Genomic DNA, 25,138 nt, shown 5'->3' with positions numbered 1-25,138 from the left:
CTAGGCCTTTATAGATGTAGCTTCCCAATAATTACACTGTATGCATACATTCTATATAATGTATTGTGTATAACGTATACAATAATGTATTGTGTGACTACAGGGACGGTAGTAGATGAACTCGATAGACGCTGGTCATTTATTTCAGTCGAGCAATACCTCTGTTTAATTTGGTAGGCCACAGAGTCCAGGATCCGGTTTCATGGAAGTTTGACTCTCCAGCCTCTGGTAAGTATATTTCAGTCATTGATACTGGCCCACTTTTGCAGCAGAGGGTCGAGATCACTGTTTACGAGGAGATAATGAGCGCATTCCCATGATTCTAATGGTTAACCAACTTGGGAACAACATCTTGTGATATGTAATGAATGGTGGTCTTGAGGTCTTGGGCAGAGCAGTGATATCAAGCTGTGATACAACCAGAAAGAATGCTTTCTATGGTGCATCTGTAAAAGCTGGTGAGTGTCGTAGCGGACATACCAAATTTCCTTAGTCTCCAGAGAAAGTAGAGGCATTGGTGGGCTTTCTTAACTATAGTGTCGGTGTGGGGGGGACCAGGACAGGTTGTTGGTGATCCGGACACCTAAAAACTTGAAGCTCTCGACCCTTTCTACTTCGTCTCTGTTGATGTAGACAGGGGCATGTTCTTCACTTCAACATGGCGCATGGAATAACCGGGAAGCTACATCTTTAATAAATGTCTCCATTATTTTGTCAAAGGTCAAAGACTTGGGCTGAGAGGAAGCAGGACATGGGGACCCAGCCCAGACTCAATCAAGATGCAAAGTACGTACAATAATTACAATATTCCATTTAATGGGTTGTGAAGTACTTCATTGAATCCCTACAGTGCAGAAGGAGTCTGCACCGACCACAATCCTACCCAGACCCTATTCCTGTAACCCCGTGCATTTACCCCAGCTAGACCTCCTGGCACTAAGGGGCAATTTAGCAGGGCCAAACCGCCTAACCTGCACATCTTTCAGACTGTGGGAGGAAACTGGAGCACCCGGAGGAAACCCACGCAGACACAGGGAGAATGTGCAAACTCCAGTGACCCAAGCCGGGAATCGAACCCGGATCCCTGGCGCTAACCATTGTGCTGCCATTAGCAGTGCTGTGTCTCTCCTACCTTTTAGAAAGAAGGAGCTGTTTGAGAGTTTCTTTGAACAGCAACGAATCAAAGAAAACTGCAGCATAAAAAAAATCAGACCATTCGGCCCAAATAGGCTCTGCTGTTGGTTATCTCTTCCTCACCTGGATGAAGGAACTATGTGAATGTGAGTGTGAGTGGGTGCTGTTTTCCTGGATGACTGACAGAGGGCAATGTTCCATCTCCCAGTTTACTTGTTTTGAAGTTTCCCAACATAACCCTCCAGATTCTGCACAGTTTTAGAGTCAGTGGGTGGGATTTTCCAGCCCCGTTTGCCCCAAGTCTGGAAAATCCTGCCCCAGTGCCAACGAAGCTTTGCACGGTCCACTCTCCGTCCGCATGCTACAATTCCTGTGCCGAGTGGGATGGGAAAATTCCCAAAAGTTTGGGTGACCTCCAGTACCTCAGGGCGAGACCCTCCGCACTGGAGTCATAAGTGCAACCTTGGGGCCTGCACTCATTGATACGGGAGGGGAACCACACTGATCCCTCCCTGGGGACACAATGTCAATACAATTATCACAACTCATCTTCTTCTTCAAAGACTTGCTCTAAAACTCAACATTTTGTTTTGTTACATCCAGATTACAACACAGATGAAACCGAGATTAATTTTTGGAAATCTGACTTTGACACGAGGGGTGAGTTTAACTTTTAAGCCTGTTGTTCCAATTTCTAATGCTGCAGTTTTCAGAGTTTATTTATTAGTGTCACAAGTAGTGGAGGCGGGTACAATTTTGTCCTTTAAAAAGCATTTAAACAATTACATGGTTAAGATGGGTACAGGGGGATATGGGCCAAATGCCGGCAATTGGGACAAGCTTAGTGTTAGAAACTGGGCAACATGGACAAGTTGGGCCAAAAAGCCTGTTTCCATGCTGTGAACCTTGATAAGCAGGCTTACATAAACACTGCAATGAAGTTACTGTGAACATCCCCTAGTCGCCACACTCTGGCGCCTGTTTGGGTACACTGAGGGAGAATTTAGCACGGCCCAATGCACCGAACAAGCACATCGTTCAGACTGTGGGAGGAAACCAGAGCACCCAGATTGTTGATGGCCTCTTTCTATACTGTAGATTTTAACGCGTGTCTTAAAGGAGGAAAGGAGAGGCAAAGAGATAAGGGGGTGTGCAGAGAGGAGTCCAGAATTCAGGAGGCAGGCAGTTGAAGGCATGGCCACCAGTTGGGGTTGCACAAAGGCCAGGAGGTTAGGATCCAGGCTGCAGTGTTCTGGATGTGTTCCCAGTTGTTGCAGGAGTAAAGATTCAATCTCGATTGGGAGTGCACGGGATCGTCAAAATGTCCTGACAAAGAACCACAGAGATGTTCTGGTATCCTGCATTTAGCAGTGAGGATGTGATGATGAAAGATGACATCTATTTGTGTCTAGTGGGTAAAGTGGAATTGCTGTTGGCAGATGCACTGATGTGAGATTTCCTTCCTACACAGGTTTCAACACAAAGGACCAAGACTTCATCGAGGAAACGATTTCCCGCGGAGATCCAAGTACTGCCACTTTCTTACCTCTTGACACAGTGAAGAGTAAAAGGATAGGGTGAAACTTATTGCAGAAGTCACGAGATCAGTTTTACAAACAAATGCTCTCAACCCGGAGATTCCGGGTGACAGGAGAGATGTCCAATTAAATGGGTGACAAGTGAATTGCGTGCACTGATCTCTATCCTGCTCTATCGTCCTGCAGTTTGAGAGCTTCCACTTGAATTTTACCATCCTGTCACCAATTCATCATCTGTGAAAAGTCCCATTGATAAGAATGGAGATGGGGGGTTAAGCATTGAAATGGGCAATGTATTGGGGCCCATACCAGCCTTCTTGGCAGCACAGTGGTTAACGCTGCTGCCTCACAGTGCCAGGGACCTGGGTTTGATTCCTGGCTTGGGTCACTGTCTGTGCAGAGTCTGCACATTCTCCCCGTGCCTGTGTGGGTTTCCTCCAGGTGCTCCAGTTTCCTCCCACGGTCCAAAGATGTGCTGGTTAGGTGGATTGGCCAAGGTAAATTGCCCCTTAGTATCAGGGAAACTAGCTAACATAAATATTTGGGGTTGCAGAGATAGGGCCTGGGTGGGATTGTTGTCAGTACAGGCTCGATGGGCTGAATGGCCTCCTTCTGCATTGTAGGGAATCTATGATCTGATCCAGCAAAAATGATGAGCTGATTGGATTTTTCAATCAGTCATATGTCAATTTACAAGCAAACCGGTGGTGTGGGTTTGTCCCGTGAATGTGTTCTTGTTAGTTGGTTGGAATTTTTTTTTTATTCATTTGCGGGACGTGGGGGTGTTGCTGGCTGGGGGAGGGGGTCTTCCTGCCTTTTCAGTAAAACCGGAATATAGAGTCACCCAGAGATAGGAATAGATGGAGAACATTCCCAGATAGGGATGGATGGGCGAGGACACTTTGGTTCCTATGGGAGTCTGCCATTTTTTGCGGGTTAGGCATGTTGGGTTGCCAGCTCTCCCTGGACAGTCCTGGGGTCTTTCAGGAATTAAAAGATTCATCTTTAGAAAATCACTAAGAGACAAGTCATGGGGAGACTTTAAACATTTTCTTCCAATAGCTTTGATTCTGAGTTATAAAAATCTCGGAGTTGGTAAGAAAATCTCTGCACAGAATTAGGACAGAGGGATCTGGGTGTTCTTGTGCAGGAATCTCAAGGAGTTGGTTTGCAAGTGCAGCAGGTAATTAAGAAGGCAAATGGAATTTTGTCTTTCATTGCTAGAGGGATGGAGTTTAAAAATAGTGAGGTTATGTTGCAGCTGTGTAAGGTGCTGGTGAGGCTACACCTGGAGTACTGTGTACAGTTTTGGTCTCCTTACTTGAGAAAGGATATACTGGCACTGGAGGGGGTGCAGAGGAGATTCACTAGGTTGATTCTGGAGAGGATTGGCTTATGAGGAGAGACTGAGTAGACTGTAACTATACTCAATGGAATTCAGAAGAATGAGGTGAGATCTTATAGAAACATATAGGATTATGAAGGGAATAGATAAGATAGAAGCAGGGAAGTTGTTTCCACTGGCAGGTGAAACTAGAACTAAGGGGCATGGCCTCAAAATAAGGGGAAGCAGATTTAGGACTGAGTTGAGGAGGAACTTCTTCACACAAGGGGTTGTGAATCTATGGAATTCCCTGCCCAGTGAAGCAGTTGAGGCTACCCCGTTGAATATATTTAAGTCACGGGTAGATAGATTTCTGATAGACAAGGGAATTATGGGTTATGGGGAGAAAGCGGGAAAGCTTATTGATCTAGCTCAAAGGGCTAGGTGGCCTATGCCTGCTCCTATTTCTTATGTTCGTATTGAATGTTTTGAAGGCAAGGATAAATACATTTTTGAACAGTGAAGGAATTAAGGGTTATGGTGAGCGGGCGGGTAAGTGGAGCTGAGTCCACAAAAAGATCAGCCATAATCTTATTGAATGGCAGAGCAGGCTCAAGGGGCCAGATAGCCTACACCAACTCCTAGTTCTTATGTTCTTCTAACAGTCTATTCCCTTTTTGATTGGTGTAGAGAGCAAGGCATCATGAGGATTGATAACCAATGGGAGAGGTTCGGGGGCGGAACTGTTGGAGGGTAGTCATGTGATGAAACTTCCAGCATAAGATTGAACTAGAGTTGGCAACAGTAATGGTTCCCAATGACTTTGTCTTGTAGCAATCCCACTGGCTTGGAAGTAACTGCTTGTGCTGGTAATGTATGGAAAGCTCTGTGTGAAGTCTAGCATTTAGCAGAGATTTAAATCTAGGATTTAATATCATCCCTGTAAAATGTTCTGAGTTCTGGTTACCACATTGCAGGAAGGATGTGGAGGCTTTGGAAAGGGTGCAGATGAGGTTTACCAGGATGCTGCTTGGATTAGAGGGTATAAACTATTAGAAGAGGCTGGACAAACTAGCGTTGTTTTCCCTGGAGTGACGGAGGCTGAGGGGAGACCTGACGGGAGTCTATAAAATTGAGGGGCATAGATAGGGCTGACAGTCAGAATAATTTTCCCAGAGTTAAAAACAGGTGGCACGGTGGCACAGTGGTTAAAACTGCTGCCTCACAATGCTAGAGAACCGGGTTCGATTCCTGGCTTGGGTCACTGTCTGTGCAGAGTCTGCATGTTCTCCCCGTGTCTGCGTGGGTTTCTCTGGGTGCTCCGGTTTTCCCCCCCACAGTCCAAAAGACGTGCTGGTTAGGTGCATTGGCCACGCTGAATTCTCCCTCAGTGTACTCGAACAGGCACCAGAGTGTGTCGACTGGGGATTTTCACAGTAACACTGTAAAGAAGTCAATGTAAGCCTACTTGTGACATGAATATGCATAAATAAACTAATAAATAAATAAATAAACTACTAGGGGGCATATGCTCAAGGTGAGAGGGGAAAGTTCAAAGGGGATGTGAGGGGCAAGTTTTTTTACAGAGAGTGGTAGATATCTGGAACACACTGCCAGGGCAGAGGCAGATACGATAGGGGCATTTAAGGAGCTTTTAGATAAGGTTTAAAGTTTATTTATTAGTCCCAATTGCCCGCATTGGCCCTCTAAACCTTTCCCATCCATGGACTTACCTGAATGCTTTTTAAATGTTGTTACTGAACCTGCCTCAACCATTTTCTCTGGCAGCCCATTTCATAGACGCACCACCCCCTGTGTGAAGAAGTTGTCCCTCCAGCCCCCTTTTAAATCTTTCCCCTCTGGAGATCATTTCTCTGCATCTACCCTCTCAACTCTTTTTTTTACATTTTAAAAGTCTCGATAAGTTCACTGGAGTTCCGATGCCTTTTGCCTCTCTGCCAATGCCCTCTGACCTGCTGCGGCTATTTTCAGCATCTTCTCTTATTATCTAAGTCTTTGTACAGCTCATGGTGGTGCTGCCGGAGGGAGGAGATGGTGTCCAGAACTCAAGGAAGGAAATGAAACTTTTCCGGTGTAGTTTTCAGCCAGTTGTCAAGCCTTGGAATAAGGGACTTTTCCTGCTGTTACAGATTGCAAGATTGACCTTGCGTTTCTGATGGATGGAAGTTGGAGCATTGGAAGGCGGAGATTCGCTATTCAGAAGAAGTTTCTGATGAATATTGCTGAAGCCCTCGATATTGGAGTAGCAGGCCCATTGATAGGCATCATCCAATTTGGGTAAGTAAAATGAAGAAGAGCACTTAGGGGCACAAAGACTGTGAAAGAGGCTATATTTTCTTTAATTCAGTCATGGGACATGGGCGTCGCAGGCTGGCCAGCATTTATTGCAACTCCTGAGGGGAGTTGCTGTGGCTCTGGAGTCACATGTAGACCAGATAAGATGGTATGGTGGCACAGTGGTTAGTACTGCTGCCTCACAGTGCCAGGGACTGGGTTTGATTCCTGGCTTGGGTCACTGTCTGTGCGGAGTTTGCACATTCTCCCCGTGTCTGCATGGGTTTCCTGGGTCCCCATTAATAGCCCAGCAATAATATCTCTTGGTCATCGCCTTTCCAATAGAATACAAGCTCTTTCCATTATTTACCAGATGTGAGAGAACACTGACTTTTTGTTATCCCTAGGAACAACGCCAGTACAGAGTTTAACCTCCAGACTTATCAAAACCCGCATGATCTTAGATTAGCCATTGAAAAGATTCCACAGAGAGGTGGCCTCTCCAATGTGGGTAAGTTCCTCATTTTTCATGACCTCTTCACATTAACAATCCATTCCCTTCCAGCTGTTGTCACAGTGGTTAGCATTGCTGCCTCACAGCGCCAGGGACCCAGGTCAATTCCAGCTTCAGGTCACTGTCAGTGTGGAGTTTGCACATTCTCCCCATGTCTGTGTGGGTTTGCTCCGGTTTCTTCCCACAGTCTGAAAGATGTGCAGGTTTGATTGGTTGGTCATCCTAAATTGCCCCTTATTGCCCAAAAGTTAGGGGGATTAGCCATGGGTAAATGCACGGGGGTTATGGGGATAGGGTGGAGGGAAGGGGAGTCGGAGCAGACTTGATGGGCCAAATGGTCTCTTTGTGCATGGTAGGGATTCTATGGTAACTGTTGGAGTTTTACGCAGATCTCTCAGCCCAGGGAAAACCGTTAGCTGTGTTTAAAATAATCACTTAGTACTGATTTACTGTCTAAGTAACCCTGACTATGTTTTAACAATAATAGTTTTGAAAACTGGCTTCTGTCATTAGGTTTCAAAGGTATAGTATCCTAATTACAACAAAACCCTAATCCCCCATCACAGGGTCACATGTAGGCCAGCCCAGGTAAGAACAGCAGATTTCCTTCCCTAAAGGACATTAGTGAACCAAATGGGTTTTTCGGACAGTGGTTTCATGGTCATCGGTAGATGCTTAATTCCAGATATTTTGAGTTGATTTATTATTGTCACATGTATTAACATACAGTGAAAAGTGTTGTTTCTTGCGTGTTCTACAGACAAAGCATACTATTCATAGAGAGGCAAATGAGAGTGTGCAGAATGTAGTGTTACAGTCATTGCTAGGGTGTAGAGAAAGATCAACTTAATATAAGGGTAAGTCCATTCAAAAGTCTGACAGCCGCAGGGAAGAAGCTGTTCTTGAGTCAGTTGGTACATATCCTCAGACTTTTGTATCTTTTTCCCCAATGGAAGAAGGTGGAAGAGAGAATGTCCGGGGTGCGTGGGTTCTCAATTGTGTTGGCTGCTTTCCTGAGGCAGCGGGAAGTGTAGACAGAGTCAATGGATGGGAGGCTGGTTTGCGTGTTGGACTGGGCTTCATTTACGATCTTTTGTAGTTCCTTGCAGCTTTGGGCAGACAGGAGCTGTGATACAACCAGAGAGAATGCTTTCTATGGTGCATCTGTAAAAGTTGGTGAGAGTTGTGGTTGTCATTGCCAAATTTTGTTTATTGAATTCGAATTCCACCATCTGCCATGGTGGGATTCGATCCCGGATTCTCAGAACATTAGCTGAGTTCCTGGATTAATAGGCTGGCAATAATACCACTAGGCCATCACCTCTCTTGGCTAATCATCAAAATAAATAAGAACAGCTCACTTCATTTCAGACTAGTCCTCTCCCACTCTGACTCTGCTCACCCTATCCCCTAATCAATTCTTCCTGGATGGCATCTAACCCAGTTCCAGTTTAAACGCACACAATATCAATATATGTTAAAGTTTCACATACACAAGTTCATAAAATATCAGAGCAGAATTAGGCCACTCAATAATGGCTGTTATGCTCCTCATCCCCATTTTCCTGCCTTCTCCCCATAACCCTTCAATCCATTACCTCCTCCTTAAATTTACTCACTGTCCCAGCACCCACCACACTTTGGGGTAGTGAATTCCACAGATTCACAACCCTTTGGGAGAAGTAGTTTCTCCTCAACTCTGTTTTAAATTTGTTATCCCTTATCCTAAGACTATGACCTCTCGTCCTAGAATACCCCACAAGAGGAAGCGTCTGCTCCACGTCTACTTTATCCATACCTTCTATCATCTTGTATACCTCAATTTGATCTCCCCTCATTCTTCTAAACTTCAGAGAGTAAAGGCCAAAACGGTTCAATCTCTCTTCACACGACAAACCCCTCATCTCTGGAATCTCCAGTGAACCTCCTCTGAACTATAATAATGTAGAGAGATTTTGTGTGCAAAGGATAGAAAGCTGGACTTCCTTCCATTCATTCAGCAGTCCCATGTCAATGTCAACTGGTTTAACTCCTTGAGGATTGGTAATTAACTCACCAGGTGGAGCTAGTGTACTAAGCCCTGTATAATGCAAGCCCCTGAGTGGGTCCATTATTTCCACTGACCCAGTTTGTGTTCACCACAGGCTTGTGGTCTTTGTTTTACTTCATTTTGTGCAATAAAGCACTGTTCCTTAACAGCTGGCTCCTGGAATTATTATAATTCCAAGTTTAGATGCAGAGGGTGGCATGGTGGTTAGCACTGCTGTCTCACAGCGCCAGGGACTCCAGTTCGATTCTGGGCTTGGGTGACTGTCTGTGTGGCGTCTTCACAATCTCTCTGTGTCTGTGTGGGTTTCCTCCAGGTGCTCCAGTTTCCTCCCGCAGTCTGAAAGACGTGCTGGTTAGGTGGATTGGTGTAGGGTCTATTTTCTTCTTCGGAATAAACTTGAGCATGACTCAAGTAGAAACTTCTTTATTAAGCATCTTTTTGAATTAGCGTTTTACAGGATATGCTTCAATGCACTGCAACAGTAATTTACGCCACAGGGTAGTTAGGTGCGTTGGCCATGCTAAATTCTTCCTCAGTGTACCAGAGTGTGGCGACTAGGGGATTTTCACAGTAACTTCATTGCAGTGTGAATGTAAATGTAATGGCTTCAATCAGGCCATTGGGGTTGGCCTATTGGAATATGAACTCCCTGATTAAGAATCCAATTAATGGGCCAATCAGGGAGTCTTTGCCTTGTCCTTAACAGGGCGTGTCAGTTCCTCTGGCACCCTCGGAGACAGTGCTATCAATCAGCAGTCTGTGTGTACTGCTGTTAGAGTTCGTAAATAAAGGGATTTTGGTGAAGGGACTTCTGTCTCCGAAGACTTATTACAGTATGCCTACTTGTGACATTAATAAATAAACTTTGAACTTTATTGCATTGCAAATGGCACGGTGGCAATAATTTGAAGCTGTTAATCTTTCTCTCTCCAGGAAGGGCCCTCAGTCATGCTGTTGGAAACTTCTTTTCCAATGAGCAGGGGAACCGCGGTGGAGCCCCGAATGTGGTGGTGATCCTGGTCGATGGTTGGCCCACAGACAAGGTCGAAGAGGCCGCTCGCCTTGCCCGGGAATCTGGCATCAACATCTTCTTCATCACTGTGGAAGGAGCAGACCAGCAGGAGAGGCAGAACATGGTTGAGGCAGACTTTGTGGACAAGGTGAAGTCTGTAGCATATCTCTGGGATAGTGTGAAAAGTGTGATGGAATGGTCTCCAAATCCACTTGATGCTCACTGCAGTTTATGGACTTCTCTCACTTATCAGTGTCTATGTTTATTGAGATCTAGATGGGGGTCTCAGCTTCTTACTGTATGAATCAATCGATCAATACAGTGGCATATCTGTAATAATCCCCAGGACTTCTAGGGGGAATCACTGAATGGCCTCCCTGTTGGACTCATTGAATACGAGCTCCTTGGGGATTGGTAATTAACTCACCAGGTAGGGCTGATGTACTGAGCTCTGTATAAGGCGAGCCCCTGAGTGGGTCCATTATTTCCACTGTCCCAGTTGGGACCTGTTTGTGTTCACCACAGTCGTGTGGTGTTTGTTTTACTTCATTTTGTGCAATAAAGCACTGCTACTTAATAGTTATTATAATTCATATATAAGTTATTATAATAGTTATAATGGAGTTATTATAATTCTAAGTTTAGATGCAGAGGGTGGCACAGTGGTTAACACCGCTGCCTCACAGCTCCAGGGACCCTGGTTTGATTCCAGGCTTGGGTGACTCTGTGTGGAGTTTGCACATTCTCCCTGTGTCTGCGTGGGTTTCCTCCTGGTGCTCCAGTTTCTTCCCACAGTCCGAAAGATGTGCTGGTTAGGTGCACTGGTGTAGGGTCTATTTTCATCTTTGGAATAAACTTGAGCATGACTGGTTCGATGTAGAAACTTCTTTATTAAGCATCCTTTAGAATTAGCATTTTATAGAAAGCAAATGAGATTAATTTTATTGGTAAGAGAGAGAAAGATCTTGCCTCAAAAGCTTGTACAGCATTCAAAACAGCAACTGAATATATAGCTGTTATTAACAATATAGCTTTTTGGTTATCTGTGTTTTTAAAGAGCTGGGTTCAAGCAGTCGCTAGCTGCATAAAGAATTGGCATCTGTGACCATGATGCTGTTTAGCTTATGAGGAAGACTGTTTATGAGATGGATCACTTTCAAATATAGCCAATTTTCTAAGCTGAACCCAGAATTCCAAGCTGATGTGGCCAAATTAGCTTGCGTTAGCTTAAAGCACGAATTACATTAGGCAGAAATACTGTAAAATGAAGCCTTTTAACTGGGCAAACGATACAGTGGAGCCCACAATTGGCCGTGCTAAATTCTCCCTCAGTGTAACCGAACAGGTTCTGGATTGTGACGAGGGGTAACTTCATTGCAGTGTTAATGTAAATCTACTTGTGATACTGATAGATAAACTACACAACAGTTAAGCAGTGAGGGTGGAAGCAGGATGTTGCACTGGGACAGAAGAAGGCAGATAAACCGTGTGGACACAATGCCACTTTTCAACCCCATTTTTAAATAGAACAAATAAAACAAAGAAAATGACAGCACAGGAAGAGGCCCTTCGGCCCTCCGCACTGACCATGCTGCCTGACTGAACTAAACCCCCCCCCCCCCACCCTTTTGGAGACCATATTCCCTCTAGTCACATGAGCAGACTGAGAATGCAGGGATACAAACAAATGGTCTAGTTAGACCAATGAGTGGCAGAGGCTCGGAGGGTTTCCTGTGCTGTACTGTTCTTTGTTCTTCATTCCCATCCAACTCGTACGTGTCAAGATGCCCCTTAAAAGTCACCGTTGAATCTGCTTTCACTACCTTCCCCGGCAACAAGTCCTAGGCACCCACCGCCCTCAGTGTAAAAATAAAACCTGCCTTGTACATCTCCTTGCCCCTCGCACCTTAAACCCATGCCCCCTGGTAACTGACTCTTCCACGCTGGCGAATGAGCTAAATCTCTTCTCTTTTCCTCCCAGTCTGTGTGTAGGATGAGCGGTTACTTCTCCATCAATGTGCCCAGCTGGTTCAAGCTGTACCAGGCGGTCAGTCCCCTGGTCAAACGGGTGTGTAACACCGAGAGGCTGGCCTGCAGCAAGACCTGCCTCAACTCTGCTGACATTGGTTTTGTGGTGGATGGCTCCAGCAGCGTGGGCACTGGCAATTTCCACACCATCCTGCAGTTTGTAGCCAACATCAGCCAGGCGTTTGAGATCTCGGACACGGCCACGCGGATCGGGGCCGTGCAGTACACCTACGAGCAGAGGCTGGAGTTTGGCTTCGACAAGCACAGCACCAAGGAGGCCGTCACCACTGCCATCAAGAACATCAGGTACTGGAGTGGCGGAACCAGCACCGGGGAGGCCATCAGCTACGCACTAAAACACCTTTTCAGCAAGTCCAAAGACAACAAAAGGAAGCTCATGATTCTCATCACAGATGGACGGTCGTACGATGATGTTCAGGTTCCAGCACTGGCTGCTCAGAGAAATGGTAAGGACACGGGGGAGAGAGTGCACACTGACAGTGTACTGGGCACTGGGACAGTGTGTGGTTTAGAGGCAGTGGTTGTGTGGTATTATCACGAGAACATTAATCCAGAAACACAGCTAATGTTCTGGGGACCCAGGTTCGAATCCCACCACAGCATATGGTGAAATTAGAATTCAATAAAAAAAAATCTAGAATTAAGAATCTACTAATGGCCATGAAACTATTGTTGGAAAAACCTATCTGGTTCACTAATGTCCTTTAGGGAAGGAAATCTGCAGTCCTTACCTGGTCTGACCGACACATGACTCCAGAACCACAGCAATGTGGTTGGCTCTCAACTACCCTCCAAGGGCAACTGGGGATGAGCAATAAATGCTGGCCAGCCAGTGATACCCACATCCCACAGGTAGTCCATAAGATATAGGAGCAGAATCAGGCCATTCGGCCCATCAAGTCTGCTGTGCTGTTTGCTCCTGGCTGATATGCTCCTCATCCCCATTTTCCTGCCTTCTCCCCATAACCCTTCAACCCATTACCAATTAAAAATCTGTCTAACTCCTCCTTAAATTTACTCACTGTCCCAGCAGCCACCACACTTTGGGGTAGCAAATTCCACAGATTCACAACCCTTTGGGAAAAATAGTCTTAGGATAAGGGGTAGTAAATTTAAAACAGAGTTGAGGAGAAACTATGATCTCTCATCCTAGATGAAGCGGAAGCATTAAGAGGGAGTAGTAAGGTTATTTATTAGTGTCAGTGAGTGCCGGTGTGGGCCTGTTGGGCATGTTTCTGTGCGGTAAAATTCTGTGTTATTGATCCCTGTGGCTGGTTTCTCTTTTGCAGGTGTGATTGCCTACGCTGTGGGCATTGCCTGGGCAGCCATGGATGAGTTGGCGTACATTGCGACAGACCCGGACCAGGACCATTTGTTCTTTGTTGACGAGTTCGACAACTTGCATCAATTTGTGGCCCGGATTGTGCACAACATCTGTCAGGAATTTAATTCGCAGCCACGTAACTGAGCAAAGCTGGAGAGTCAGACTTTAGTCACTGTCAGTAGCCGCTCAATATCTATTTACTGTGTATAAGGCAAGCTTCAATCTCGCCCACCTGTCCGGCATGTGGGATAGGACATGTTCCAAACTTTCAGCTTTTCTTGTAGACTTCCAAAGGCTTCGTAGATGTGAGGGTTTTTACTGGGACCATTCATGTGTGAGCAGCCAATTCCCCATTGGTCCATTGGGAGCGACTGTCCCAAACTGCCCATCTGATTCTTAACCACATCCTGAAATTCCTGGAGGGCTCCAACCTATGCAGAGCAGGATAGCCTGTCTGCTCTCTGTTTCACCCCCTCACTGTAGGGAACAAGCAGAGCAGCAGCGGGTCCATCCGGGTCCACAAGCAGACCCCGTCCATCCGAGAAAGGTGGGTAGCTCGCATTCCACCCCCTGGGTGAGGCCTGGTGTGGGGGAACGTGCTAACTCTGCTGCATTGGAACCAATTGGGAGCACAAGGGCAGCATTCATGGACTCGCTCAGGAAACCAGGTTGCTACCCCCCTCCCTCCCCCCCCCCCTCCCCCCCCCCCTCCCCCCTCCCCCTCCCCTCCCTCCTCCTCCCTCCCCCCCTTCCCCAAAACTGGAGTGAGCATTATGATACTGTCCTCCTCACCATCTCCTGCCAGAGGCACCCGGTGGAACCACCCATGTTCTGCTCCATATTAATCTTTCACTCAACACAGGAAAGTATTTGTTGGTGATTATCATGTGTGGGAGCTTGCTGTGCACAAATTGGCAGCTGCATTTCCTACGTTGGGACAGTGAGGACCTTCCAAAGTATGTCATTGGCTGTAAAATGCTTTGGGACGCCCTGAGCTTGTGGGAAGGTGCTCAGTCTTTCCTTTAATTCACCTTAAACCAAACCAGAATCACCAGTTCACTATCAGAGATTCTGGTGCTCGGTGCACTCTCTCCCAACAGAAATGGCTCCACCTCCTTTCTAAAATATTCATCCAACTTCCCCTTCCTTTTAAAGGAAAGTGTGCACAATGTACTGTGGAGAAAGATCAAGAAATTGATGGAATAGCAAAGTTATCCATTAAATAACTTGTAGAGTTGTGTAAGTCATTAGAGTATTGTGTACAGTTTTGGTCACCCTGTTATAGGAAAGACATTGATAAACTGGCAAGTGTGCAGAGATCTCTGAGGATGTTGCCAGGACTACTCAGCCTGAGTTATAGGGTGGGACTTTATTCCTTGGAACGTAGGAGAACAAAGGGTGACCTTCCTGAGATTCATAAAATCGTGAGGGGCATCGATAGGATGAACACAAGGGTTCAATTTTACATCCTCACTTGTCCCAAAACTGTAAAAGCCTGCTCGAGATCCATGGACCTTTCCCATTCTCATGATGGGCAGGGCAGTAAAATAGTTGTTTTCCCAGGGAAGGGGAATTGAAAAGTAGAGGACATACGTTTAAGGTGAGAGGAGAAAGATTTAAAAGGGGCCTGAGGGGCAACCTCTTCCCACAGAGGGTGGTGCGTGTATGGAATGAGCTGCCAGAGAAACTGGTCGAGGTTCAATAGCAATATTTAAAAAGCATTTGGATAAGTATGTGGATGGGAAAGGATTAGAGGGATATAGGCCAAACACGGACAATTGGGATTAGCTGGGAGAGCACCATGGTTGGCATGGAGTGATTGGGCCAAAGGGCCTGTTTCCATGTTGTACTGAGTCAAAGATGTGCCCAGCCTCTGTCCTCAGTCTGTGCTGAGTTACTGTCAGGCCTGAACAGACACTTCAGGCTGGGCACAATGGGGCAAGTGAAACATAGTGAGTGTTATGGAAACACACAGCTCAACCTTATGGGCAGCAAACATGCTGGGTGTTTCAAGTAAGCATAGGTGTGGGGAAATCAACCTCCATCTCCAGTTCACCATTCAGCAACCCACCTGCTGGACATGGATATTAGAACAGGATCAATAGCTCTGCAAAGACCCCTATGCCATTCACCAACAGGGTACTACAGCTGAATGAGGCCAATTTGGGAAGGTACAGGAGGGTGACCAATATCCCTGGAACTGGGGACACTATTCCAGCTGAAAAGAATCAGTACAGGAGGTTAGTGGCTGGATCATGACATACAAGGCCAGCTGCACAAATCCCACGATCTTGTGAAACTGAATTTGGTAGTTGAGTTGGTCCTTAGGAAGGAAAGTGCAATGTTAGCATTCATTTTGAATACAAAATTGAACACAAAGCAGGGATATACTGCTGAGGCTTTATAAAGGCTCTGGTCGGATCATGTTTGAAATCGAGGGCAATTTTGTGCCATGTATTTAAGAAAAGATGGGCCGGCCTTGGAAAGGGTCCAGAGGAAGTTCGTGGGAATGATCCCAGGAATGGAAAGCTTGATGTTTCAGGAGAGTCTGGGGACTCCACGTGTGTACTCGCTGGAGATTAGAAGGATTGGGGGAGGGGGAAATCTCATTGAGTACTGAAAGGCCTGGATAGAGTGGACGTGGGGAAGATGTTCCCATTAGTCAGAGAGACTGGAATCCGAGGTCACAGCCTCAGAGTAAAGGGACAACCCTTTAGAACAAAGAACAAAAACAGCCCAGGAAACAGGCCCTTCGGCCCAACGAGTCTGTGCCGCCATTTTAACATTACCAGTCCCCCCTCCACCCATGACCCTTATCTATGATTATGGTATTCCACATTAAGGGAAACTAATTTAGGGACAATTTATTCTCCAATCAGCCTAATAGCGCATCTTTGGGGTGTGGGAGGAAACCGGAGCACCCGGAGAAAACCCACACAAGCTCGGGGAGAATGTGCAAACTCCCACAGACAGTGGCCCAAATCCATGTGTCTGCACAGCAAACAGTGATAGTCACTAAGCTGTTGTGTTGCCCAACATCTGGTCCAGTTTAAGCACACACTAACAACATGAAGCATGAGGCTACTCTCGAACATCCAAGAGCGGCCCTAGTACAACCCATCGCATGTATGCCCCTCATTGGTCAACAAGGCGGACCAACTTAAAACCTGTGGATTAAAAGAGAAAAACATTAGTATCATTCCTCGTACTTATACATTACCAGGGACATCCCAATACTAATGAACCTTATTTAAAACAGTCTCCCATATCCTCCCATCTCCAACCCACTCATGTGCCTGTCTAAGTAACTCTTAAATCCAGCATGCCTGCCTCCACCACCTTGCTTGGTAGAGCATTCCATACCACCACTACCCTGTGTGAAAAACCTCCCTCTAATATTCGTGTTATACTTCTCACCCTAAGCCCGTGGCCCCTCATACTGTGCGTCCCTAACATAGAGTAAACAGTGGTAAGCTATTTCCTATCTATACCCTTCATAATCTTATATACCTCTATTAGATCCCCCCTCAGTCGACGTCATTCAAGGGAAAACAGCCCCAATTTGCTCAATCTTTCCTCATAACCCAGTCTTTCCATACCAGGCAACATCCTGGTAAACCTCCTCTGCACTCTCTCCAAAGTCTCCACGTCCTTCCGGTAGTAAGGCAGCCAGAACTGGACACAGTACTCCAAATGCTGCCTAACCAACGTTCTATACAACTGCAACATCAGACTCCAGCTCTTATACTCTATACTCCTTCCTATAAAGGCTAACATACCATAAGCTTTCTTCACAGCCTTCTCCACTTGTACTGCCACCTTCAAAGACTTGTGCACTTGCACCCCGAGGTCCCGCTGCGTTTCTATACTCTTTATAGGCTTACCCTTTATCATATAACTCCCCCCTACATTATTCCTACCAAAATGCATCACCTCACATTTATCAGGATTAAACTCCATTTGCCATATATCTGCCCAATATACCAGCCTATCTATATCCCGTTATATTGCCAGACACTGCTCCTCACTGCCCACCAATCCAGCCATCTTAGTGTCATCAGCAAATTTGCTGATCACACCACTTACTCCCTCTTCCAAGTCATTTATATATACTACAAAGAGAAGAGGTCCCAGTACTGAGCCCTGCAGCACACCACTAGTGACAGACCTCCAGCTAGAAAAGGACCCCTCCGTTACTACTCCGTCTCCTCTTAGCAAGCCAGTTCTCCACCCATCTAGATACCTGGCCTTGTATCCCATGAGCCTTAATCTTTTCTACCAACCTACCATGAGGGACTTTGTCAAACGCCTTACTGAAATCCATATAGACATCAATGGCTCGTCCTTCGTCAACTGTTTCTGTCACCTCCTCAAAAAATTCTACCAGATTCGTAAGGCAAGACTTCCCCTTAACAAAGCCATGCTGTGTATCCCTAATCAGATCGCAACGCTCTAGGTGCTCATACATCCTATCCCTAAGAATCCTCTCCATCAACTTGCCTACCACTGACGTCAAACTCACTGGCCTATAGTTACTGGGGTTATCCCTCCTACCCTTTTTAAACAGTGGTATCACATCCTCTGGGACCTCACCTGTGTCCAAAGAGACAAAGATTTGCGTCAGAGGCCCAGCAATTTCATCTCTCACCTCCCTAAGCAGCCTAGGATATATGTCATCAGGCCCCAGAGATTTATCAATTCTAATGCTACCTAAAAGCCCTAACACTTGTTCCCTTGTAATGGATAGTTCCTTCAATTGGTCTGCAGGTCCCTCCAAGACACCAAGCCCCTCTCCTTCATGAATACCGACGCAAAGTATTCATTCAGGATCTCCCCCATTCCCTCAGACTTGAAGCACAATTCCCCTCCTCTGTCCCTGAGGGGACCGATTTTTCTCCTAGCCACCCTTCTGTTCCTAACATAGGAGAAAACGCCTTTGGATTTTCCTAAATCCTACCTGCCAAAGCCGTTTCATGCCCCCTTTTTGCCCTCCTAACTCCCCTTGAAATCCCTCCTACTCCCTCTGTATTCCTCCACCGCGCTCTCTGTTCCCAGTTGCTTAGACCTAACGTATGCCTCTCGTTTCTTTCTGACATATCTCTAGTAATCCATGGCTCTCTAATCCTACCTTTCCCATCCTTCCTCCTAACTGGTATATGCCTTTCCTGCACCCATTTCAGTTTTCCCTTGAAAGACTCCCACATGCCTAATGTGACTAGAACCGAGATGAGGAGGAATTTCTTCAGCCTGAAGGTGGTGAATCTGTGGAATTCATTGCCACAGAAGGCTGTGGAGGGCAGGCCATTGAATGTATTTAACACAGAGATAGGTTCTTGATTGGTAAGGGGATCAAAGATTACTGGGAAAAGGAGGGAGAATGGGGTTGAGAAACATATCAGCCATAATTGAATGGCGGAGCAGACTCGATGGGCCAAATGGCCTAATTCTGCTCCCAGATCTTATGGTTGTAAGCGAGGAGGAGCAGGAGGTAGGATATTTGCAGTGGAATGAGTGATAAATGCCAAATTTCTGTTGAAAGCCTATTCGCGTGATCATGTCCCCCAGGAGAAGGAAGCTGCCACTCTAACCCAGTCTGGCCTGACCTCCAGTCCTACACCATGTGGTTAACTGTTTATAGCCCTCAGAGCACCACGGACTGGACAATAAATCCTCCTCCACCATTATCAGCCACACCCCTAAGGACAAAACCACAGCATCTTGCCTCATACAGGCTGTTTGCATCTGAATGATATTTAAGACACACCCATTCACCATGACGGACACAGAGAGGTCTTTTGGCTTGAACGTTCATGTGGAGCTGCAGGCTAACAGCTATTGTGTACGATACATGTACAGTTATTTTATAAACTATAACTAAACAGCTTATAATCTGCAAACAGTCAGAAGTCCAGTTTTGGAGATAAGATTGTAAAAGGACCTTTCAGATGTCATCAGAGTCTAGGCCTCAGTGGGATTGGTACGTGATTCCATATTCAAATAAATGGTACAAATATCCAACTTGTGATGCGTGTGTATTTATTGGTCAAAATGGCCTTTGTGATTTGATTGTAAAAGTCTGGAAGCTGTCTAGACCCAAGCTCTGAAATTCTACTTGACCAATCTTTTGGTAAGTTTTTAATATCTGTGAATCAGTGTCAAATTTTTGATCAACTAATGTTTGTGAAGTTTCACAGCATTGCAAATGCTGTTTAGATGCAATTTGTCACTCAAAATGACTCCCACCATCATTGCATGTTTAAAATTGAATTCCCAGTGCTCAATGATCTAAGTGTCTTACTGGTTGATCATGAGGAGAGGGTGGGTGGGGGGTGGAAGGAATTGGTTAGAAGCCAAAAGCAGAGTTGAGTCATCAGAACAACAATGTGGCTGAAGAGATATATCAAATCGTTTGGTGAAAACAGATGCCAGCAAAGTCAGAATATCACTTCTTGAATCAATCTGCAGCAATGGTTTTTTAGACTGGAAGACAACTGGGCAGGGCAAAGATTTTGATTTGATTTATTGTCATGTATTGGTATACAGTGAAAAGTATTGGTTTTTGCATGTTGTACAGCCAAAGCATACTGTTTGTAGAGTACATGGTAAACGGTGCATGGCCTGATGGCACAGTGTTTAGCACTACTGCCTCACAGCGCCAGGGCCCCGGGTGTGATTCTGGCCTGAGGTCACTGTCTGTGTGGAGTCTGCATGTTCTCCCTCTGTCTGCATGGGTTTCCTCCAGGTGCTCTGGTTTCCTCCCTGCCCAGTCTGAAAGACGTGCTGGTTAGGTTGATTGGTCATGGTAAATTCCTCCATAGTGTCAGGGGGATTAGCAAGGTAAATACAGTGGAGTTATGGGGATAGAGGCTGGGTGGGATTGGGGTCAATGCAGACTCGATGAGCCAAACAGCTTCCTTCTGCATTGTAGGGATTCTATAATGAAATATAGGTGAGAAGGGAAGGAGAGTGTGCAGAATGTAGTGTTACAGTCATAGCTAGGGTGTAGCGAAAGATCAGCTTAATATAAGGTAGGTCCATCCAAAAATCTGATAGCAGCAGGGAAGAAGTTGTTCTTGAATCGGTTAGTACATGATCTCAGGCTTTTGTATCTTTTTCCCAACAGAAGAAGGTCAAAGAGACTATGTCCAGGGTGTGTGGGATTATGCTGACTGCTTTTCCAAGGCAGTGGGAAGTATAGACAGAGTCAATGGATAGGAGGAGGCTGGTTTGCGTGATGGACTGGGCTTCGTTCATGACCCTTAGTAGTTTCTTATGGTCTTGGGCAGAGCAGGAGTCATACCAAGCTGTGATACAACCAGAAAAGATGCTTTCTATAATGCATCTGTAAAAATTGGTGAGAGTCATAAAGGGCAGCCAAAGAAAGAAGAGACGTTGATGGACTTTAACTATAGCACCAAAGGGAATTCCTGCAGTGTTATCTCCATGTAACTCAAACAGCTACATCAAAAACAGACAATGCTGGAAAAATCATCGCTAACAGGACTTGATGATTTGAGTTATGAGGAGAGGCTAGATAGACTGGAACTTTTTCCCCTGGGACATAGGAGGATTAGGGGTGATCTTATCGAGGTCTATAAAATAATGTGAGGCACAGATCAGCTAGATAGTCAATATCTTTTCCCAAAGACGTGGGGGGCAGGTTTAAAACCAGAGGGCAGAGGTTTAAGGTGAGAGGGGAGAGATACAAAAAGGATCCAGAGTGGCAATTTTTTTCACACACCAGGTTGAATGTGTCTGGACTGTGCTGCCAGGGGTACTAGTAGAGGCAGGTACAATTTTACCTTTTAAAAAGCATTTAGACAGTTACATGGGTAAGATGGGTATAGAGGGATTTGGGCCAAACACAGGCAATTGGGACTAGCTTAGTGGTAAAAACCGGGTGGCATTGACAAGTTGTGCCACAGTGCCGATTTCGTTGCTGTAAACCTCTATCTCAGGTCTGACATCATCTGTGGAGAGAGAATAAAGCCAATGTTTCGAATCTGGCTCTTGACTCTCAGAAAGGGTTATCTAGACTCAAAATGTTGGCTCCATTCTCTCTCCACAATGCTGTCAGTCCTGCTGAGATTTTCCAATATTTTCTGTTTTTGATTTGATTTATTATTGTCATATGTATTAACATAACAGAACAGTGAAAAGTATTGTTTCTTGTGCACAATACAGACAAAACATACCGTTCATAAAGAAGAAAAGGAGACAGTGCAGAATGTAGTGTTACAGCCATAGCTAGGGTGTAGAGAAAGATCAACTTAATGCAAGGTAAGTCCATTCAAAAGTCTGATAGCAGCAGGGAAGAAGCTGTTCTTGAGTTGGTTGGTACCTGATCTCAGACTTGTGTCCCAGAATGTGATTACACACTGGCTGATCAGTTAACCGGCAGACAGCATGAAACACGTGCGCTGGGAAAGGCTCAGCGCTGTCAGGGAGGGCGGGAAGGGGTAGGCACTGAGAAAAGGGAGAGCTGTGGCTGGCATTTCCAACATGCACCCTTGGGGGGCAGTCACTGCTGAGCTGTCTAGAGAGCTACAGATCCCTGTAAAATAAATCCCAGTGGAAACACAGGGCCCAATTTTACCATCAAGTTGTACCTGTTTTTGGCTGTAAAAAATTGGTAAAGTCAGGTGTGAGGCAAGTAGTGCAATCTGCACCCACCACCATGTCAATTCCCCTTTTACCAAAGCCTGAAAATTGCTGTGATCGGGACAGCACCCAAAACACATGCATTTAAATAGACTTAATGGGCCGCACGCCCAACTTTACCGGCACCCCCCTTTACCATCACATTCGCCCATCCAGAATCGACACAAAACAAATATGCTCCACAAAAGTCTGATTTGGGAGCTCCAGTGAGTGAGGAGGTGAGGGCTGAGCACCTGATGGCTCTCTGGTTAAGATCAGTGGTCTGGGTAGTGGGAGGGTGGGGGAATTAAGGGGTCAGTAATGTTGTGGGAGTGGTGCAATGTGTGTAGGGGCCAGGGGAGGTATTACCGGCCTGGGAGTAATATGGTAGAATTCTGCTCCCCTATCATTTCTTTTTTCTGCACATGTGCAGTTGGAGGCACCGATCAGAGCTGCAGGATTTCGGGCACGTTAAGCCCTGCCCACAGGCTTGTGATATTTTTTCCAGCTAAGTGTGTATGGTGGGGGTGGGGGCGGGGTGGTGGCAGCTGAGAACGGGTTTAAAAGCCAGATCTCAAACACTCCCAATTTCAAGTCCTCCCAGCACTTAGAAGCAAAATGGTAAAATAGAGCCCAGTGTGTCTTGACAGCACATTCCAAAACTCTGTCCCCACACACCTTTTGAAATATTATTTCAGCCCAGACAGTAGATCTGACTCTGGGTCATAGTGAAGCTAAAAGGTAAAGTCCGTCTAGACAATGGGCCACTCCCCCAACCAGCAAAGCAGATGGGCCACAGAAATTGTGTTTAATTGGCCTCAATGGGTTAAATTGCCTGCTTGTCACAGACATGTTTCCAACTCACGTGCCCAATAATCTGAATATTACAAGGAGTGAGTGATGACGTCAGGACGCACACCCTCTTTTTTTGCCATTTCACACGCTTTCCGGCTGGGCACGTACCTGCCCACGCAGCAGAAAATAGTGGCCCAAACTCCCTTCTCAGTTTCTCTCTCTGCTTTCCCTTCTCAATGACAATCCGTCTCAAAAGTACAAACTCTGGAACCATGTATTCAATCATACAATCCCTACAGCGCGGAAGGAGGCCATTCACCCATCGAGTCTGTACCAACCACAATCCCACCCAAGCCCTATTCCTGTAACCCCACACATTTACCTTGCTAATCCCCTGACATTCAGGTCCAATGACCAATCCACCTACCCGCACATCTTTGGAATGTGGGAGGAAACCCATGCAGACACGGGGAGAACGTGCAGACTCCACACAGACAGTGACACAAGCTGGGAATTGAACCTGGGTCCCTGGCGCTGAAAGGCAGCAGTGCTAACTCCCTGTGCCATCTGATCACACTTTCTCCCCTTTGGAAGAAAGTTTTCTTGAACAACAGTTTTGAAAGATAGCAAATTCTTATCCTAAACATTAAAAAAAGCTTTATTACATAAAGAATAGGGAAACTTTTCATATTCGACAGTCTCAAGATTTTCAGGGCTTAACCAAAGCAAAAACAAATGTGAAGCTTAGGATTGGTAGGATTCAGCCATTATAGAATTATCCTGTCAGAATCTTTTTCCAAACACATCCCCCTCTTCAAAGTCTGTACAGAGCCTCAGCAATGGTGGTACTCTTACTGACAATGTGCTCAGGATGAGGAACTGCATAATCCAGCAAAACGATGGAAGATTCTTCATGTGGAATCTCTCTAAAAAGTGGATTATGGCTGTGTAAATTAATGTCTTTCCTTGATTACTCAGAACATAACATCAGATTACTGAACAGTCAAGATTTTTCCTTCTCATTTGTGGAGTATTTTCACTGATATGCATTAGGATAACTGACTGGATGCTATGTACAAATAGCATCATAGAATCATAGAATCCCTACAGTGCAGAAGGAAGAGGCCTTTTGGCCCATCTATTCTGCACTGGCCACAATCCTACCCAGGCCCTATCCCCATAACCCCATGTATTTATCCTAGCTAGTTCCCCTGACACTAAGGGGAAATTTAGCATGGCCAATCCACCTAACTCACACATCTTTGGACTGTGGGAGGAAACTGGAGCACCCAAAGGAAATCCATGCGGATACGGGGGAGACCATGCAAACTCCACACAGTGACCCAAGTGGGGAATCAAACCAGGTCCCTGGCACTGTGAAGCAGCAATACTAATGACTGTGCCACCATGCCACTCTCTTGTAGCAACATCATTCCTACCCCTACATCACTATTAGTTATAGTTATTTTGAATGCTTTATTGAAAAATGAAGCAGTCAAAGTAGCTTAATTTATTACTACTCCAGGGTAGCATGATAGCACAATGGTTAGCATTGCTGCTGCACAGCGCCAGGGATCCAGGTTCAATTCCCACTTGGGTCACTGTCTGTGCAGAGCTGCTCGTTCTCCCCGTTCTGCATGAGTTTCCTCCGGGTGCTCCAGTTTCCTCCCACAATTCGAAAGACGTGCTGGTTAGGTGCATGAGCTGTGCTAAATTCTCCCTCAGTGTACCCAAACAGGCGCCGGAGTGTGGTGACTAGGGGGCTTTCACAGTAACTTCACTGCAGTGTTAGTGTAAACCTACTTGTGACATGAATAAATAAACACAGGTGGTCTAACAAATCTCTGCTCCACTTAAATTTTTCTTGAATAGTTCATTAGTGGAGCAACTACCATGCTAAAATGAGCAACAAGCTTCCTGTAAAAAAACACATTCCTGGGAACTCTAGAATTTCTTGTTCTGTTTTAGCAATAGGAAGGCCAATAAATCTGAACTTTAGCTTCACTGGGAAAAACTCGACATATCCTAAATGGGCAAATTTATCACCAAAATCAGCCTTTTGTTGTCTCTCAAATAGTTCACTTAGGAGTTCCAAATGTTTTTCCTAGATGTTACTTTGGACCAACAGATCATCAATATACACAATAGTTGTGTAATATTAGTTGTGTAATCCAGCAATTACCTGCTTTGTCAATCTTTGAAAGATACTGGTGTGTTCTTCATTCCAAATGGCATTACCTTCAGATTAACTTGCAGGTTCAGTTGGCAGTTAAAAAAGCATTTGTAATGTTAGCATTCATTTTGAGAGGATTAGAATACAAAAGCAGGGATGTGCTGCTAAGGTTTTACAAGGCTCTGATCAGACCACATTTGAAATATTGAGAGCATGGAATTTGAATTATAAAAAAAAAATCTGGAATTAAGAATCTACTGATGACCATGATGGACATTGTTGGACAAACC

At 45.5% G+C, this 25,138-nt stretch overlaps 1 protein-coding gene across 4 annotated transcripts in view; it reads left to right on the top strand.

Moving 5' to 3' along the window:
• vit (vitrin) overlaps nt 1–13,922 on the top strand; it is a 62,908-nt gene extending 48,986 nt beyond the window's left edge. For 3 of the 4 annotated variants that reach the window (XM_080191902.1, XM_080191900.1, XM_080191901.1), the window contains exons 12-20: nt 178–228; nt 721–786; nt 1,738–1,794; nt 2,606–2,662; nt 6,147–6,294; nt 6,699–6,802; nt 9,789–10,015; nt 11,849–12,362; nt 13,206–13,922. In XM_080191902.1, coding sequence (XP_080048028.1) covers nt 178–228; nt 721–786; nt 1,738–1,794; nt 2,606–2,662; nt 6,147–6,294; nt 6,699–6,802; nt 9,789–10,015; nt 11,849–12,362; nt 13,206–13,384 — 1,403 coding nt within the window. In that variant the 3' untranslated portion in view covers nt 13,385–13,922. The remainder of the gene's footprint in view (nt 1–177; nt 229–720; nt 787–1,737; nt 1,795–2,605; nt 2,663–6,146; nt 6,295–6,698; nt 6,803–9,788; nt 10,016–11,848; nt 12,363–13,205) is intronic. The other variant, XR_013886972.1, reaches the window with a different exon arrangement.
• Nucleotides 13,923–25,138: the final 11,216 nt, after the last annotated feature.

This window comes from Carcharhinus amblyrhynchos, chromosome 7 (assembly GCF_965287045.1).
Source record: "Carcharhinus amblyrhynchos chromosome 7, sCarAmb.v2.hapA, whole genome shotgun sequence".
Taxonomy (NCBI): Eukaryota; Metazoa; Chordata; class Chondrichthyes; order Carcharhiniformes; family Carcharhinidae; genus Carcharhinus; species Carcharhinus amblyrhynchos.
The sequence above is the reverse complement of the archived record's forward strand: the minus strand, read 5'-3'. Positions and strand labels throughout refer to the sequence as shown.